Below are 18890 nucleotides of genomic sequence, written 5' to 3'. Positions count from 1 at the left end.
TCTTTACAGGTAGGGCCGAGAATAGTCACTCGTGCAAAACCGAATCAACTGTAGGGACGAGTGACAAATGAATATAATCATAAACTCAACCAAACAAAATCGTTATAGGTGGGTGGAGAATACTCGACTCGAGACTATACCACAAAAAGCGCCAATGATAGCATAAATTGAACTAAAGATCAAGACTATTCTAAAATATAATTATAATAAACAAATAAAATGACGCTTAGTCACCCAGACTCTAAATATAATTATTAAGTATTGGGAAAATGGCACTTTTTCCCCCTATGTTATATACTTATAGCACTTTTTCCCCCTCAATTATTTATGTAAGCACATTAGCCCCCTCAATTATTTTAAAAGTGGTGGTTTTCCCCCCTAATATATTAAATTGACATTTCTACCCTTAAAGTAAACATTTTATTTATTTTACTTCTCCAACAAATTATTGCGTATATGTAGCTATTACCACGGTTCGGTTCGAACTGAACCAGACACTATAGCAATCGAATTAAAACTTTTCAGTTATGATTCAGATCTAGAACCCAATATTTGGATTTCAATTTATTAAATTTAAGAATAAAAAAAATTGGATCATGAACCGGCGGTTCCGGATCCCGTTCGCGATTTTGAACTGCCTATATTTTAAAATTTTATTTTTTATTTTAAAATAGTTTAAATTCAACAATAAATGTATTTTATTTTTTCAGTTCGGAACATGAACCAGCCATTCCAGTTCGCGATTTTAATAAACTCTAAATATCGCGTTTTGATTATAAATTGTAATTGGAATATTTTGGTTTGGTTACTATAGTATCTGGTTTGAACCAAATTATAGTAATAATTTATTGGAGAATAAAAATAAATGAAATATTTATTTTAAGGGTAAATATGTCCATTTAACATTTCAGGGGAAAAAAGAGCCACTTAAATAATTGAGGGGGAAAAAATGCTATAAGTATATAACATAGGGGGAAAAAGTGTCATTTTTCCTTAAGTATTTAATTTTAATTTTGATTGTGAATCTAGGTTAGTTGAAACGCCCCTAAATCATGATTTAGTTTGAAGAATCTGTAGACTCCATAGTCCAAAGGCACCACAGTGGGGGACCCTCCGCCGTGCCAACCCTTCCAATCTCTATCCGTGACACCTGCCAACATTTCTGTCTTTCTGTTTCTACAAACGACACCAATGATAGCATAAATTGAACTAAAGATCAAAACTACTCTATAATATAATTATAATAAACAAGTAAAATGACGCTCAGTCACCCAAACTCCAAATATAATTATTAAGTATTTAATTTTAATTTTGATTCTGAATCTAGGTTAGTTGAAACGCCACTAAATCATGATTTAGTTTGAAGAATCTGTAGACTCCAGAGTCCAAAGGCACCACAGTGGGGGGCCCTCCGCCGTGCCAACCCTTCCAATCTCTATCCGTGACACCTGCCAACATTTCTGTCTTTCTGTTTCTCCCTCACTCGCTGCATCCCTACACGCATTTAGCGTACAACCACCCAACCATTATTATGCCTCTCATCTTTTCGTTTTTTCCACGCTTAATAAATTATTGTCCTCCATGAATTAACGTTATTTTAATCGAAACTGTTCACTATCATCCCAAGACAAGTTGCAATATTCCAAATCCTCCTCAAATACCCCAAAAATTCTCGCCATTCCCCAGATCCCATTTCCCCCATATACTCCAAAAAAGTTTGTGTCTTTTGATCCTTTTTAGACCTTTCTTTGAATCTGCGTTGAAACTTATCGAATGCCCACATTAAAATATTTGTTGTTGATCCAACAAAAACATATAAAAATGAAGAAATTTAAAGGCCGGCTTGAGTTTACTGGGAATTTGGGATAATGAATTAATGTGCAGTGGACTCACTTGTCAGATGTGCACCACTCCTATATTTGTCATCATCCCATTATAAAATTGTTTTTCTTTTAAACATATATATTAAAATTTTAATTTTACTACGGAGTATAAATTAATCATAATTCTAGTCAAAAGACTTTGTGGCCAAACGACATAATTATGACTTTTACTAATGAAAGGTCACAAGTTTAAATCTTAATTTGAGGGAATTAACTTTTTTATACTTTAGAGATTTAATAGAATCAACGTTAATTAGTAGGTTGAGAAAGTTGGAGTGATTACTTTAGATCTGGTGGGGGAGAATTTGATTTTTTAAAAACAAATTTTAATTATCTTTGACAATTGAAGTGGAATGCAACCTTTTACCCACTATTATGTTCAAATATATGTTTTATTACAGAAAAAATCCACCAAATTTTAGTAGTTTGAGATGAATATTAAAAAAAAGGAATAAGGTTCAAATTGGCCACTGAACGTAACCAGAAAATGCAATTATACCATTGAACGAACAAAAAGTGTAATTAGGCCACTGAACACTCAAAAAAGGGCAATTAGGCCACTGAACTCTCCAAACGTATGCAATTTCACCGGATAGCAGGTTACCATCAATTTTAGCAAGTTACCTGCTTACGTGACAGCTGAGTTGGCATTTTTAATAATTTTTAAATAATTTTTAATAATTTTTAATAATTAATTTTAATAATAATTTTATAAAAAATTGAAAAAAAAATTAAATAAAGTCGTTTTTATTTTTTAAAATTTTTTTTAAATAAAAATTTATTATTAAAATTTATTAAAAATGATTTAAAATTTATTAAAAATGCCAACTCAGCTGCCACGTAAGCAGATAACCTGCTAAAATTGAGGTAACCTGCTATCAGGTGAAATTACACATTTTTAGAATGTTGAGTGGTCTAATTACACTTTTTTTTCGTTCAGTGGCCTAATTGCATTTTCAGGTTACGTTCAGTGACCAATTTGAACCTTATTTCTAAAAAAAATAAATTTATTTCAAGAATTTCAAGAAGATAAAGGAGTACATCTTGATATGTGTTGGCAGATATCAGTGTTCAGAGGCTTGGTATTAGTTATGATGGGACATTATCTTTTATTATCAGTAAGGTAATAGTTTATGATTATTTTTCAATTATTGAATTATTACAAGTGAAATAATTGTGTCAAAAATGAACTGTTTCCAACAGTTAATAGGTTTTAATGATGGTGGATGTGAAAGGTTTGGCAACTGAACATTTCTGGTTGAAAATGGCGGCCCCATTTTCTTGATAGAATCCATCTAGATTGGGCTTTGAATAATGGTCATTTTCCAGTGGAATGCCACACAAGCTTGAAGCATTACGAAAATGGAAAAAGAGAGAGAGGAAAAGGAGAAGAATCTGTAAAAAAGTTTGAAGGCCGAGAAAGACAAGTTGCAGAAATATGGAAAAAATTGTCCTTTTTAGCTTTTATAGCTTTTTTTTTTGAGAGAAAAAGATTGCCCTTTTTAGCTTTTATAGTTTGAAACGGCAAAGAAAAAAAAATGGGGCAAACGTTGAAGCCATGACCCGTGAAAGGGACTAGCCAGCAATGGTGGTTGAAGAGAAAGGGTCCCGGTGCTTATCACGTGGAACTCCTTCTATAAGGAATGTAGTCTACACGCTACTGCTACTGATATTGATGATTTCTACTGTTCTTAGCTTTGGGTTTTGGTTTTCTTGAATTCAAACAGCCATTTTTGGCCTGGGGGTGTGCTCTCAAGCTCAAGAAAAGCTTCAATTTCTGGTAAATTCTTTGTTTTCTGGTAAAATATCATACCAGCTCAAATCAAGAAGGTCAATAGGTCGCTTCCTTGAAACTTTATGGTTAGTATCTAACCAATTTAGCATTACCCAAAATTTCTTTGATTCTTGAGAGTAGAAGAGGCTCTAGTTTCTTGAAATCTTTGAAATTTGTATGGTTCTTTGCTTGGGTGAATTGCAATCAGCCCAGCTCATGTTTAATAAGACCCTTTTTGCCATTTTGCCAATTTGCCAATTTGCCAGTTTGAGTATAGTACAAATGCATGTGTTATCTCAATCTTCTGGCAGTAGAGGTAGGTAGAAGTTTGGCAGTCTACTCATCAGTGCTGCATAAACGCGTATACATATACTATACAGCTGAGGGTATATTATACATGTATGTATGTATGTATGGATAGATGGATGATATCTTTTGTGTCTGTGTCCTTAAAATGGCATTTATTTCTGTGGGCTCAAACTTTTGGTATGATTTATTTGCTGTTGAATCATGTACTTTTGGCTTTCACTTTCCAATCCAACACCCCTCTGTACATTTTCTTGTTTTCTTCTACCTTCTCTATCTCTATTATGTTGTGTATTAGTGAAATGCTATCTGGTAAAATCGAAAGAATGCTGTTAGTTCCTTTCTTGATTGATTGAGGTTTGGATTAGGGTATGGTTCCCTCCGATAAATATCGAAAGAAAGAAACCCAGAGCTAAAATTGATGAGTTTCAGCTTTCAATCCCCTCAATATCGAGTTTTTTTAGTGTTAAGTGTACTGTGTTGTTTAAGGAATTAGGTATGGTAGCTGTAAGTTTTTGCCCTAGTGCCGTAATTGAAGAAACAAATATGCCATGTGGACTTCTTGAATTGCTAGGCCAATATGTCTTCCTTGTGTCTTTGATTAAGTCGGCCCTTTTTATAGGGCGATTTGAGATGGTCGTCTAACACTCACTGCCTCGAGTCCTCTGTGGAAATTCCTTTCGTTTTGACAAACCCGACGTGTCTTTGACAGCAATCTACGGTTCAGTACATAGGAATCTCGGGATAGATATGGATCTTGAATATGGGAAGTGTTGGGACACCACAAAGGTAAGTAAGTGTAGTGTTGTGGTTACCATTCAGTGTTTGCTAATCTGATAGATATGGATCTTGAAAATTACGGGGATTGTATTTTTTTGTGGCAGAAGAATTCTTGGAAGGCGACGCTGATCCTAGCTTATCAAAGTCTGGGTGTCGTTTACGGGGATCTCAGCATTTCCCCGTTGTATGTCTTCAAGAGCACATTTGCGGAAGACATTCAGCATTCGGATACTAATGAAGAAATTTTCGGGGTTATGTCGTTTGTTTTCTGGACTTTAACTCTTGTCCCTTTATTCAAGTATGTGTTTATAGTCCTCCGAGCTGATGACAATGGAGAGGGTAATTCATAATTGCTTGCCTAAATAAGCGTATCCTCACACTATTTGGCTACGAAACGAAAAAAATCATGCAATTTCTGTTGCTGCAGGTGGTACTTTCGCGCTTTATTCCTTAATATGCAGGCATGCCAAAGTAAGCCTTCTTCCAAACCGACAAGTTTCCGATGAAGCCCTTTCCACGTATAAACGGGAGGAACCTCCCGAGAGAAACAATAGATCGAGGGTGAAGTTGGTGCTCGAGAAGTACAAATTCCTCCACACGGCATTGCTAATCTTGGTGCTCCTTGGCACTTGTATGGTCATTGGAGATGGACTTCTTACTCCCGCCATATCCGGTATTACTCTTTGAGTTTAGTATCGGTCGAGCCTCGGAATGTAATTTTTCTTTATTTCTTATCACCGCTGATGCGTTATTCTGTCGTGCTGTAGTTTTCTCTGCGGTTTCTGGGCTCGAGTTCTACATGTCCAAGGATCACCACCAATGTAAGCTTTTTCCTCATAATATCAAAGAAACTTTATTTTCTCTGCGGTTTTTGGGCTCGAGTTCTACATTGTTGAGCATATAACCATTAATGTGCAATCCAACTATCAGCTTAGGCTTTTAGTTGAGATGGAGCACATATTTCAATTTACATGTTCGGAGTTATTCATATCTGTAAATTTTACATTTCAGATGCGGTGGTTCCTATAACTTGCGTCATATTAGTCTGCCTATTCGCGTTACAGCATTATGGCACGCACCGTATCGGCTTTTGTTTTGCGCCGATCGTGTTATCTTGGTTAATCTGCATAAGTGGGCTCGGATTGTACAATATCTTCACTTGGAATCCGCACGTTTACAAGGCGCTTTCCCCGTATTACATGTTCAAGTTCTTGAAGAAGACTAGAAAAGATGGATGGATGTCGTTGGGGGGAATTCTCTTGTGCATAACAGGTAAAACCTCGAAGACATGAATATTGTTCTTATCGTTTCGGGTGCTATTATTCTGAAAATATCCTCTACTAATTGCAGGATCTGAAGCAATGTTTGCTGACCTCGGGCACTTCTCGTATGCTGCAATTCAGGTTTTTTTTTTTTTTTTTTTTTTTGGTCGTTTTTGACAATTTAAAGTTCATGCTGAAAATTTTGTATCGTCCCGAGTCCTAAAACTTGATTCTGCTTTATTTTCTACTCCAGACCGCATTCACCTTTCTGGTTTATCCAGCGCTTATATTGGCATATATGGGCCAAGCAGCTTTTTTGTCGAAGCATCATCACAACATGCACGAGATTAGTTTCTATTTGTCTGTTCCAGGTATTAAGTTTGCTTCAAACTAGTTCTTTGTTGAATAATTGATCATAGTTTCGCCCTCGGGCTGTCCAGAATCGTTATAAATTTCTCTCGAAAGGCGATTCTTATTTGTAAGGTGTTGAATTGCAGGAAGTGTAAGGTGGCCGGTTCTTATTATAGCCATTCTTGCTTCTGTCGTTGGCAGTCAGGCAATCATCAGTGGAACATTCTCGATTATCAACCAGAGTCAATCACTAGGTTGTTTTCCAAGAGTTAAGGTTGTTCACACCTCGGCTAAAATACATGGGCAGATTTACATCCCGGAGATAAATTGGACTCTCATGATCCTTTGTGTTGCTGTGACTATCGGGTTCCGGGACACGAAACATTTGGGAAATGCATCAGGTACATTTTGAATCGTTGGAATTTTAAGACATTTTGCCTATTTTATGCTCAAAGTCGAGGAATCTGTTGCATATGTTGCAGGGTTAGCTTTGATGGCAGTTATGCTGGTGACTACCTGTCTAACGTCGTTGGTTATTGTCCTGTGTTGGCACAAGCCTCCGATTCTTGCGCTTGTCTTTCTTGTTTTTTTTGGATTTGTTGAATTGCTTTACTTCTCTGCATCTGTGATCAAGTTCCTCGAGGGTGCTTGGCTCCCGATCCTCCTCGCCCTCATCTTGGTAACTGTCATGTTCGTTTGGCACTACGCCACGATCAAGAAATATGAATTTGATCTGCACAACAAGGTTTCGTTGGATTGGCTGCTAGCCTTAGGCCCGAGCCTTGGCATTGCTCGAGTCCCGGGCATTGGCATTGTGTTCAGTGATCTGACCTCGGGGATCCCTGCGAACTTCTCACGTTTCGTCACCAACCTCCCTGCCTTCCACCGTGTGCTGGTTTTCGTGTGTGTGAAGGCTGTCCCCGTCCCTTTCATCCCCCCAGCCGAGCGGTACCTCGTGGGGCGCGTTGGACCGCCCTCCCACCGCTCCTACAGGTGCATCGTGCGGTATGGCTACCGGGACGTTCACCAGGATGTAGACTTCTTCGAAACCGAACTCGTCAGTAAGCTTGCTGATTTCATCCGCTACGACTGGTACAAGACGAACGGGATCATCACCTCACCGAACGACGACGATGGGTCTCGTTCTGGTGCATCGTCAAGCGAATACCGGTTAGCAGTGATAGGAACCATGGCTTTCCCGGGCACACCCGCCTTTGAAATCGAGGAAACCGCCCAACCCGAGAGCGTTTCCTTCGGTTTCCCCACCGCCGAGAGCCTAACCGACATCATCGAGATGCAACCAACCACAACAGCAGCATTAGCAGCAGAGAAAAGGGTGAGATTTGCTGTTGATGACTCAGAACCAGACTCACACTCACACCAAGAAATGGACATTCAGCTTCAAGAAGAGCTGAGGGATCTCCACGAAGCCCGAGAAGCCGGGATTGCCTTCATTCTCGGGCACTCACACGTAAGAACAAAGCAAGGCTCATCCATATTCAAGAGATTAGCCATCAACTTTGGGTACAATCTCCTGAAGAGAAACTGCAGAGGGCCAGATGTATCCCTTAAAGTCCCTCCAGTGTCCCTTCTTGAGGTTGGGATGGTATATGTTGTCTGAGATGTAAATGATTGTAAGTTTTGCTTGTTTCTTTACACTTTAATCTACTGATCTGATGCCCTTTTCAAGATCTGCAAGAATGTTAACTGCTCAGATTAGTGTAGTTCTAGAAGGGCATTTCTGGCTTCAAATTCCTTTGGTTTTTTTTTTTTTTTTTTTTTTTTTTAAATTTTTCTGGCCGGTGTTATTACAGCATTACTAAGAACTCGCATACCAAATGCAAGAAAGGAAGCTATAAGAGTAGAATATACTGAATTGACAAAAGACTGGATATTATAATTTCATTTGACTGAATTCTCTACCACTAAAGATTATTGGATTCCACTTTTAATCAATTATTTACTCTCTAACCACACATGGTTGGCAAATTATACCGTGCACCAGGGTGTACATTACATTGTGCACCCTAAAAGTTTATGTGTATTATGTTAAAAGTTCATGTGTATTATGTTAAAAGTTTATGGTATTATGTTAAGAGTTTATATGTTTTATGTATTATGTTAGATTATGTATATTATGACAAGAGTTTATGTGTATTTTACTATACAATTTTGTACATACAAAACAAGGGATTTTTAGGGTGCACAATGCATGATTTGACTGGTTCACAATTTACTTCTTTATGGGCTTCGAACAAATTTATAGAGGGAAAAATTGTCTAATTGGTCACATGGATAATGCAATTGGATCCTTTAAGTAAAAAATGTTCCATTGAAGTAAAGAAGTAAATTGTGAACCACTCAAATCATGTCAATTGTTATATTGTGCACCAGGGTGCACAATAATATGTTTGATTTTTAATAAATAAAAAAATTATTTTAAAAATAAATAAAAAGAACACGTGTCAACACCACACATATTTAACCTGATAAACAAGTCAATTTAGATTTAATTGAACAATTTTACCGATTTAGGAGACTTCAATGGAACTTTTTTTTTTTTTTTACTTAGGAATCCAATTGCACTATTCATGTGACTTAGGGAGCCAATTTGATATTTTTTTTCTTTATATATAGAGTCAGGATATATAGTATGATAAAATCCAAAAATTTGGATTATCAAAATAAAAAAGTTGGTATTTTGTATGCATGTGTTTTTCCTAAGATTTGGAATCTTCCATCACAATTTCAGTAGTCACCACATGGCCACGTCTTCTCCCCTAAGCCACCAGGCTTACTGCCACTGGACACCATTCAAATCTCGCACGCAAATCACTCACCACAAACTCTCCCTCATGAACGTCTCCTCACACCAATATATATAAGCAGCAAAAATGGCACCAAAGACTAACCTTGAAAACTATACAGAGCAAAAATGGGTCTCAGGGCTCTGACCTTGACGCCTCCACAGAGTGGCATTTTCACAAACACTGGGTGTGCACACAAGCTCTCAACTTGTAGCGGCGTTCCCAGCAGAAGAAGCCTCAAGAAATCTTTCGTGGTTTCAGCCAAGAAAGAGAAGAGCGATGAAGAACCCGCGCAGAGGAAGCAATCTCTGTTCAGTAGTGTGACGGAAGCTCTCGATTTTTCCCAGGTTAGATCCGCCAAAGATGCCGAGCTTCTTGAAGATGCTAGGGAAGCAACTCAATCCGGAGGGAGAATGTCCAGAGAACAGGTAAACTTTAATCTTTTAGTTTTGCTCTTATCATTTAAAAGTTTAATTTAGAGTTAATTCCATTTTTGTCCTAGTATTATAGTGGGGTTAGTTTTTATAAATATTACAAACTTAAAAGTTTACATCAATTATAATTTTTTTTTTAATTATTAAAATTTTTCATTGATGAACTTTGATGGAGGCTGAGATGAGTTCACACTTTTTTTACGAAAGTGAATTATTCGCATTTGAACTCACTATATATATACTGACTTGACCTTCTTGCAGTATGGAGCTCTCAGAAGAAAGATTGGAGGAACATACAAGGATTTCTTCAAGTCTTATGTTGAGGGTAAACTACTCATATCAATATCTAATTTAATTTTTCCATATAAATATAAAAGGGTAAGGTGCTAATTTGGACAGTGTCGTATATCGAGTATTACCCACGGTATGATACTTGAGTTGTATCGGGTACTGTTAACAATTTGTATCCAAAATATTCGGTACAACTTGACATGTCATGAGTAATAATACCTTGTACAAATCAACATCCTACCCATTAGGCCATCAACACCTTAAAATTTTATTTTATTTCTTAAAGAAAGGTATTGCTACATTTCTTACAAGAAATTTTCATTTCTACAATACCCGATGCAACTAAACATACTATGAGTAATGATATACATCGTACAAATCAGCATCTTATATATCGATCGACGCCTTAAAATTTTCTAAAAAGAAAAGAAAGGTATTGATGCATTTCTTACAAGAATTTGCCATTTGTGGGGTTTGGCAACAGTGGATGGGCAGTATGTGGAAGAGGGATGGGTTGACAAGACATGCAAAATCTGCAAGAAGGACACAAAGGGAGAAGCAAGGCAAGTAGACAAGCTTGGAAGATATGCCCATGTTGCATGCCTGGAGAAGAAAGCCACTTCTGGCAACTTCTTTACCAAACTCTTCTCATGAATCATCATCAAGAACACCACTCTGAAAACATGAAAATTTTTGTTTCTCTTTTGTTAGTTTGTGCTACATATCAATTCAGGTATATATGTTTGCTTGTCAATCGACACAATGCAATACAAAGGCTTGTAGAACATTTTAGTATTATACCATTCAATACCTTTTATGTTGTATCAAAAATTAACTATTCAATATAGAGAAAGATGTAGGAACCGCACCGAGTAGGAAATATGCCGGGAGCTTATTCCCCACCCTAATCCCTAAGTTTGAGGTAAAAAGTGGAACGTTCTCAAGACTATATACATTGTTTGCTACAAATTTGCATGTTTTATTACCCTACTCACTAGTACAAATTTGCGGAGATGGAAAACCCCCATAGAGGGTGGGGAAAATGTTTTCCCCGAACCCAAGAACAAGGGTAGAACTAGGGTTGGTGGTTGGGGTTATGGACAAGGAAGAAAATTATTGTGTGATCATGAATAAGTACATTTTTAATATATTAAAAGTACATTATTTTTGTACTGAAGATACATTATATAAAATAATGTATCCTTAGTATATTAAAAATATATTTTCAAAAAATGTATCTTACACACATAAATAATATATTATTAGTATATTAAAAATATACTTTTTATTTATGGTCCACACAATTGTATGGACCATGGTCCATGTGGGACAAGGAATTGGTTCCTTAGCTTGCATATTCCCTCTTACGTGGTCATCTCAATTTGGGTCCAGTCCTGGACATGTTTGTCCAAGCCCACTTCAATTTTGCAGGCCCAATTTTATTTTAAAAAGTGGGATTATAGTGCATTTGAAAAATGACTTATCAGTCAAATTTTACTTTGTTTGACCAATTTTAACTGTTTGATCAATCAATAAGGCAAAATGGGTGTTTATATATAGTTTGTTCAATGGCACCAAGTTGCTTCCTTATAGGAGAGGTTGTGGGTTCGAGTTTTAGTGGATGCGATATTGGTTCTTTGTGCTTCATTTAGTTGAGAAAGTAATTAGGAACAGATCGAGCCTTAGTGGAGATGATAAATAATGTTGAATGATTCTTTTAACCTTGAGAGGCATTTCTTCTTATATTTGGTAATGATAATGGGTTTTAGTGAATGAGAATGATTATAAATAATGTTGTTTGGTTATGTATGATCTTATAATGTGAATAAAGATTTTAAAAATAGAAGAACACAAAATCAAGACAATTGATTCTAATATAAAGACATCTAAAGCACCAATATGAACAAAAAAATAAAAACAAAAATCTAGAAGCACTAATCAAGGGATGAGAAGGAATAAGGGAATGAAAGGGGATGATATCCTTATTTTATTTGGGTATGAATTTTTCAATTAAGGGGTATGATGGGGTAAGGACCCCGGCCCAAGAGATAGGGGCCCAAAGGAAATGGTTCAAGACAGGAGAGGTGGGCCAGCGTCTGAGGAGCCCGAAGAGCAATTGGGCCGAGTCCTGGAGTCGGCCCAAGCCCAAGCACGGGGCCCGGATCAGAACTGCTAAAGAGGAGCCCAGTGGGAGCACAGGCTAAGACGAGGAGTCGACCAAGGCCCAAGCCCAGGAGAAGACTCGGTTCAAGGAGCCGTTGAGAGCATTGAAGAGGCTTGTTTAAAAGGGAGCCGTTAGGGCATTGAAAGCAGGACCCGGTCAGGCTGTTACAAACCTGGAAGAGCCGTTGGTCGACCGAGTAATGGCATCCAACGGCTCCATATTTTAATTAGTCTTGAAGTCGGCCATTAAGGGCCTTCAAGTCGGTAGAGGAGGAGTCACTATATAAAGGCTCCTCCATTCTTGTAAAAGGGGACAACTGAACACCCAGAGGGGGGAGAATACCAAAAAAGATTCCGAGTACTAGCGTTGTCTCCGAGATAGGCATACATTTCTATTGAAAGGTGCACCCTCCAGCCAAAGGTTGTGTTAGACCTCCTTGGGCCTGAAAACCCTAAAACCATCACTGGCACCGTCTATGGGGATTGAAACTAAGAGTCACGTGTCCTCTTGAGTGAGGCGAGTCCGAGGAACGACAATTAGAATCTCAGTCAAATTAGAAAAGCTCCAGACATGGCAGGAAGTGAGGAACAATCGAGCCGTTATGACAATGGACGGGAGGCAGACCTGAGAAGCCAGCTGAATCGGAAAAACGCCCGGAGCCGGGAAAACGAGACAACACCGCCGCCGACACCACAGATAAACCAACAATTGCCTCAAGTGCTGCTCACCCCGGAGCAGCTACGCGCAATCGGGCGCGCCTGCGCCGAAGCAAGCCTAGGAGTGAGAAAACAGTCCGTCACTCGCCAGCCGCAACGTGGGTTACAGCCGCCTCATAGGCCCGACAACCGGCAACCGAGCCGACGGGCCGAAAGCCAACCGGTACAGTCCGTTCATTCTCGGCTGGGTCCCAGCGTTGGGCGTCTGTCTGCAAGAGAACGATTGGGTCGGAAGGAACCCAGTCGTGCCCCATTAGCCGCTCGCGATCGACAAGCTGCACGAGAGAAGAACCATACCAAAAGAGCTAGGACTGAGACTCGTCGCGTGGAGCAACCCCCTCGCAACCCCGACCAACCGGATGAGTCTGAAGTCGGTGAGAGTACGGAATCCACGGGAAATCTCACCCGGGAGAGGGTCGAAGTGGCGAACTTAGTACAAGAAGTGCGAAATCTGAAAGAACGGATGGAGGGGAAAGCCAAATCCCCAGGACGTACGTTACTGACCGCCTTACCCTTCTCGGACGAGGTTATGGCTTTTAAGATACCGGGTGATTTCAAGTTCCCGGAGCAGGCCACGTTCGATGGAACCGGCGATCCCCGGGAGCATTTGCTGAGCTACTAGGCTAAGATGCAGGTTTTGGGGGTACGAGATCCGGTCATGTGCCGCGCTTTCTTACCCACGTTGAAAGGGTCAGCACAAAGGTGGCTAGTGGCGCAGCCCTCGGGGTCGATTCACAACTTTGAAGAGCTGGCAGACCGCTTCATGAGCCATTATGCCGCTAATATCAAACCACAAAAGGACCTAACACACTTGGGCGATATTCGTCAGGATGAAGGCGAGTCCTTGAAAACCTATCTGGCCCGCTGGCAGAAAGAAATCCAGTCCATAGAGGAGGTCGAAGACCAGACGGCGCTCACCTTCTTCATCGAGTCCTTGCGGTCCGGCCAGCTATACTGAGACCTGAGGGACAATCGCCCGACCACCTACGCAGAAACCATTCATATGGCCAACAAGAGGGCCAACACAGAGCAGGCTATGAAGTATAAGCGGCAGCGCGAAGTCGGCGGATCCACCAGCGGGAAGAGGACGCGAGTTGAAACCAAGGAAAGGCGCCCGGACGTAACTCGGCGACCCGAGGGCAGACGGCCGTACGACAGACCCGTCGTCCACGCCTATCGGCCGATTCCCGAACGTCCGGTCCACGAGATACAAGCGGTTGCCCCGCCTCCGCCTCCGCCGACCGACGATCGCCTGACGAACGAAGAGATGGATAAGACCTCTAAGTATTGTCGTTATCATAAATCTTATACTCACAGCACGGAGGAATGCTTCTACCTGAAGAAGATCATGGAGGGTATCATTTAGCAAGGAACCCCGCCTCCTAATCAGTGGAGGCGGAGATCGGTCAATCGAAGGGATGAGGATCCCGCCGCCGTTGCCGAAAACAGTCGAGCAAGCAGCCGGCTCCCAAAGAGGAGGAGGCTCAGTGGCGTCAGAAGCCGGTTATCAACATGATAGTCGGCGGGCCGGAAGGTGATGACTCAACGAACACCAGAAAAGCCTGGGCCCGCCAGTTATACGTCGGAACGGTGTACGGACGCGAGGAGAACCCTAAAAAGGTGTGCCGAGAGCCCATTGTGTTTACCGGCCGAGATTTACCAGCCGGGGAAATACCGCATCGAGATGCGTTGGTTATAGCCATGGACATCAATGGCGTTGTCGTTCGACGAATCCTGGTAGACACCGGAAGCAGCGTCAATGTGCTATACCTAGAAACCTTCATCAAAATGGGAATGACTCGAGAACAGCTGAGTCCTGTCAAAACTCCCCTCGCCGGTTTCACAGGGGACTCGGTGGAGGCGGAAGGATCAATCACACTTCCAGTTGAGATCGGCAGTTACCCAGATGTACAGAAACTCAGCATGAAGTTCATTGTGGTGAACCTGGCCTGTTCGCATAACGCTATACTCGGCCGACCGGGTCTCGAGGATCTAGGAGCTCTGATTTCAATTGAGCATCTTTGTTTAAAATTCCGCACGCCAAATGGAATAGGCACGGTACGCTGTGACCGTAAGGTCGCCCGCGACTGCTACCTACAGGCATGTAGGGGGATGGGCAAACACGAGATACAGGTCCATGAGATCACCGAGAGGCCCCCAAAAAAGATGATAATACCACGTCCAGAGCCTGCCGTCGAGTTGGAAGAAGTCGAGATCCACTCCACACAGCCGGACCGACGGGTCCGAATTGGAGTCGGCCTCCCCGCGGAAGTAAAGGAAGAAATTATAAAGGTGCTCCGGGAACACCGGATGGTCTTCGCCTGGTGCCCGGAGGACATGCCGGGCGTCGACCGATCGATCATATCGCACAGACTCGCCGTGGATCCCGGGCATCGACCGGTTGTGCAGAAGAAGCGATACCTAGCCAATGACCGAAGAGAATTTGTGAAGAAGGAAGTGAGCACGCTACTCGCAGCCGGACACATCCGCGAAGTTAAGTACCCGCAGTGGTTGGCGAATGTGGTCCTTGTACCCAAGCCCCCGGCGTGGCGGATGTGCGTGGACTACACCGACCTTAATAAGGCCTGCCTAAAAGACCCGTTTCCCTTACCTCGGATCGATAAACTGGTCGACGAGACGGCGGGGTCGGCGCTGTTGAGCTTTATGAACGCCTTTAGGGGGTACCATCAGATATTCATGCACTCGGCGGACGAAGAAAAGACCGCGTTTTTGACACCGGACGGAGTTTATTGTTACCGAGTCATGCCCTTCGGGCTCAAGAACGCCGGAGCCACATATACCTGAATGGTGGCCCGATTGTTTCAGCACCTGTTGGGAAAATCGATGGCCGCGTATGTCGACGACATGCTCGTCAAGAGCTGAGAGGAGAGCAAACACGCAGAAGATTTGGCCGACTGCTTCAAAGTGATGATAAGGTACAACCTCCGGCTGAACCCTAAGAAATGCGCGTTCGCCGTGCAAGGTGGAAAGTTCCTGGGCTACATGGTCACCAAGCGAGGTATCGAGCCTAACCCTGAGAAAGTACAGGCCATCGTCGACATGCAGCCTCCCAGCACTATAAAAGACCTGCAACGGCTGACCGGCCGATTGGCCGCCCTTAGCCGCTTCCTAAGCAAGGCGGCAGATAAGACCGTGCCTTTCTTCGAAGCCATGAAGAAGAAGGAAGGATTCGCTTGGACCCCGGAGTGCCAGCAGTCGTTTGAAGAATTGAAACAATACCTCTCGACACCCCCGGTATTGTCTACCCCCCAGGCGGGCGAGCCCTTGTTTCTGTACTTAGCCGCCTCTTGCAAGGCGGTGAGTTCGGTGTTGGTCCGAGAGGAAGAGCGAGTCCAGCACCCGGTTTATTACGTGAGCCGGTCTCTGAAGGCTGCTGAGTCAAGGTATACCGCATTGGAAAAAATTGTATACGCGTTGGTGATCACCGTGCGCAAGTTGGCGCCCTACTTCCAAGCCCACACCGTCCGAGTACTGACAGACCAACCTCTCGGAAGTGTTTTGCGAAACCCATCGTCGTCCGGCTGCCTGGTAAAATGGGCCGTAGAACTAACCCAGTATGGGATTGAGTACCAGCCCCGGCCTTCCATAAAAGGACAAGCCTTAGCCGACTTCTTGGTCGAATGCACGGCGAGCGAGGAAGAGAAGGAACACGCCACGGAGAACTGCTTAGGCGAGTGGTGGGAAATGCATGCGGACGGAGCATCAAGTCGACAGCACTATGGAGGTGGTGTTGTGCTCATCACTCCCGAAGGATTCCGACTGTACTATGCCCTGAGCTACCTGTTCCAAGCCTCCAACAACGAGGCCGAGTACGAAGCTGTGTTAAACGGCCTCCGACTCGCCAGGGCCCTAGGGGTCGAGAGGTTACGAGTCAAGACTGACTCTAGGTTAGTAGTCGGGCAGATCTCAGGCACGTGCGAGGCCAAGAATGCCCGGATGACTCTATATAGAGAGCGCGCAGTCGAGATGTTAAAAGAGTTCGAAGCCTACGAAATAGAGTATATATCCCGGATGGATAACATAGAGGCAGACATATTATCCAAGATTGCCTTGGAGGGAGTACCGGACCACTTGGCAAAAATCTGTCAGAGGGAGGAGCTAAGTCGACCAAGCGTTGAAGAAACACCGTTAAGGATCCAGCAAGTGATCGGCAAAGAATGGGACCGAGAGAAAAACCCCGAGATGTTCTGGATAGAGGACATCCGGCGATTCATAGAAAAAGGCGAGTTACCGCTAGACCCGGGAGTCGCCGCAAGGGTTCGACGAAAGGCCCCCTCTTTCCAAATCATTGATGGGCAACTATATAAACGATCATTCGGAGGACCTTTGTTAAAATGTTTGCTAAGGCCCGAGGTCGAGAAAATAATGGACGAAGCCCATAGAGGAATTTGTGCCGCGCACCAAGGCGCCCACACACTTGCTCGGAAGTTAGTCGTCCAAGGATATTATTGGCTAACCATGATGCGAGACTGTATTGAATGGATATCCAAGTGCAGCGTTTGCCAGGCATTCGCCAAGAAAGACACTCGGCCAGCTACTTTTTACACGCCGGTCACCACCGCTATCCCATTTGCCAAGTGGGGGATTGATTTGCTGGGCCCATTACCAGTCGCCCCTGGAGGCTTAAAGTTCTGTGTCGTAGCTATCGACTACTTCACCAAGTGGGTTGAGGCGGAACCACTGGCTACCATAACCGAGTACCAATGCCGACGCTTTTTGTGGAAAAGGGTGATTTGCCGCTTCGGCCTGCCCGAGCACATTGTTAGCGACAACGGGCGACAGTTCGATTGTCAGGCATTCGCTGACTTCTGCCGCCGGCATGATATCCGCCACACTAAAGTGTCGGTGGCATACCCGCAGGCCAACGGACAAGTCGAGAACGTGAACTGAACGCTGGTGGATGGGATTCGGAAGAAATTGGAAGATATTCGAGGGAATTGGGCGGATGAGCTTGACCGAGTCCTATGGGCTTATCGCACTACCCAACGACGAGCAACGGGAGAGAGTCCGTTCTCCCTCGCGTACGGCTTTGAGGCCAAGGTTCCAATTGAGGTGGTCGAGCCCACTCACCGGGTCCGTACCTATTCAGACACGGAGAACGAAGAGAGTCTTCGAATTGAGAAAAATTTCTTAGAAGAAAAGAGGGAAGCCGCGAGTGCGCGAATGATTGAATACCAACAGGCGGTAAAAAGATATCGCGATCGGAGGATTCGTCCGCGATCCTTCCAGGTCGGCGACCTCGTACTACGGGATCGACAGGCCAGTCAACCCACCGAAGGGGGCAAGCTTGCGGTTAAGTGGGAAGGACCATACCGCATCGCCGCGGTTGTCCAAGCTGGAACCTACAAATTGGAAACCATGGAGGGCAAGCCCGTGGACCGGATTTGGAACGTTATCCACCTGAAGAAGATCTACCAATAGAAAGGGACAAAACATGTATGGGCCCAAGGGTCCTGAAAGACTTGAATAAAAGTACAAGTTACGGTTAATCACTACATGGACTCGGCGAGAAAGAGTTAGGAAACAAGGGCCCAGACCCTTAGTCGTTTCCGTGAAAAAGCCAAGAGGAGTCGCCTCGACTGAGGGACTCGGCGAGTATATAAAGAAACAACGGGGCACTGACCCTAAATCGTTTCTGAGAAAGAAAAAGCCTAAGGAGTCGCCTCGACTGAGGGACTCGGCGAGAAAGAGTTAGGAAACAAGGGCCCAGACCCTTAGTCATTTCCATGAAAAAGCCAAGAGGAGTCGCCTCGACTGAGGGACTCGGCGAGTATATAAAGAAACAACGGGGCGCTGACCCTAAATCGTTTCTGAGAAAGAAAAAGCCTAAGGAGTCGCCTCGACTGAGGGACTCGGCGAGAAAGAGTTAGGAAACAAGGGCCCAGACCCTTAGTCGTTTCCGTGAAAAAGCCAAGAGGAGTCGCCTCGACTGAGGGACTCGGCGAGTATATAAAGAAACAACGAGGCACTGACCCTAAATCGTTTCTGAGAAAGAAAAGCCTAAGGAGTCGCCTCGACTGAGGGACTCGGCGAGAAAGAGTTGGGAAACAAGGGCCCAGACCCTTAGTCGTTTCCGTGAAAAAAGCCATGAAGAGTCGCCT

The 18890-nt window shown here is 43.0% G+C and overlaps 2 protein-coding genes across 10 annotated transcripts; both read left to right on the top strand.

Moving 5' to 3' along the window:
* The first annotated feature begins 2947 nt into the window (after positions 1–2947).
* LOC109154977 (potassium transporter 2-like) lies at positions 2948–8258 on the top strand. 9 transcript variants are annotated; one of them, XM_019302713.1, is made up of 10 exons: positions 2948–3663; positions 4676–4752; positions 4848–5082; positions 5171–5416; positions 5511–5564; positions 5755–6015; positions 6094–6146; positions 6259–6376; positions 6503–6757; positions 6839–8258. In XM_019302713.1, the coding sequence occupies exons 2-10, from the start codon at positions 4714–4716 to the stop codon at positions 7975–7977; spliced, it is 2400 nt and encodes a 799-aa protein (XP_019158258.1). In that variant the 5' UTR covers positions 2948–3663; positions 4676–4713; the 3' UTR covers positions 7978–8258. The 9 variants fall into 9 exon arrangements, with proteins under 9 accessions (XP_019158258.1, XP_019158261.1, XP_019158260.1 ...); XM_019302716.1 differs by having other exon boundaries at positions 4586–4752; positions 4851–5082; XM_019302715.1 differs by having other exon boundaries at positions 2948–3713; positions 4851–5082.
* Positions 8259–9204: 946 nt separating this feature from the next.
* Positions 9205–10703, top strand: LOC109154978. Its single transcript, XM_019302717.1, has 3 exons — positions 9205–9591; positions 9859–9922; positions 10373–10703. The coding sequence occupies exons 1-3, from the start codon at positions 9292–9294 to the stop codon at positions 10540–10542; spliced, it is 534 nt and encodes a 177-aa protein (XP_019158262.1). The 5' UTR covers positions 9205–9291; the 3' UTR covers positions 10543–10703.
* The last annotated feature ends 8187 nt before the right edge of the window (positions 10704–18890 follow it).

The sequence above is a fragment of the Ipomoea nil genome, unplaced genomic scaffold (assembly GCF_001879475.1).
Source record: "Ipomoea nil cultivar Tokyo-kokei standard unplaced genomic scaffold, Asagao_1.1 scaffold2662, whole genome shotgun sequence".
Taxonomy (NCBI): domain Eukaryota; kingdom Viridiplantae; phylum Streptophyta; class Magnoliopsida; order Solanales; family Convolvulaceae; genus Ipomoea; species Ipomoea nil.
The sequence above is the reverse complement of the archived record's forward strand: the minus strand, read 5'-3'. Positions and strand labels throughout refer to the sequence as shown.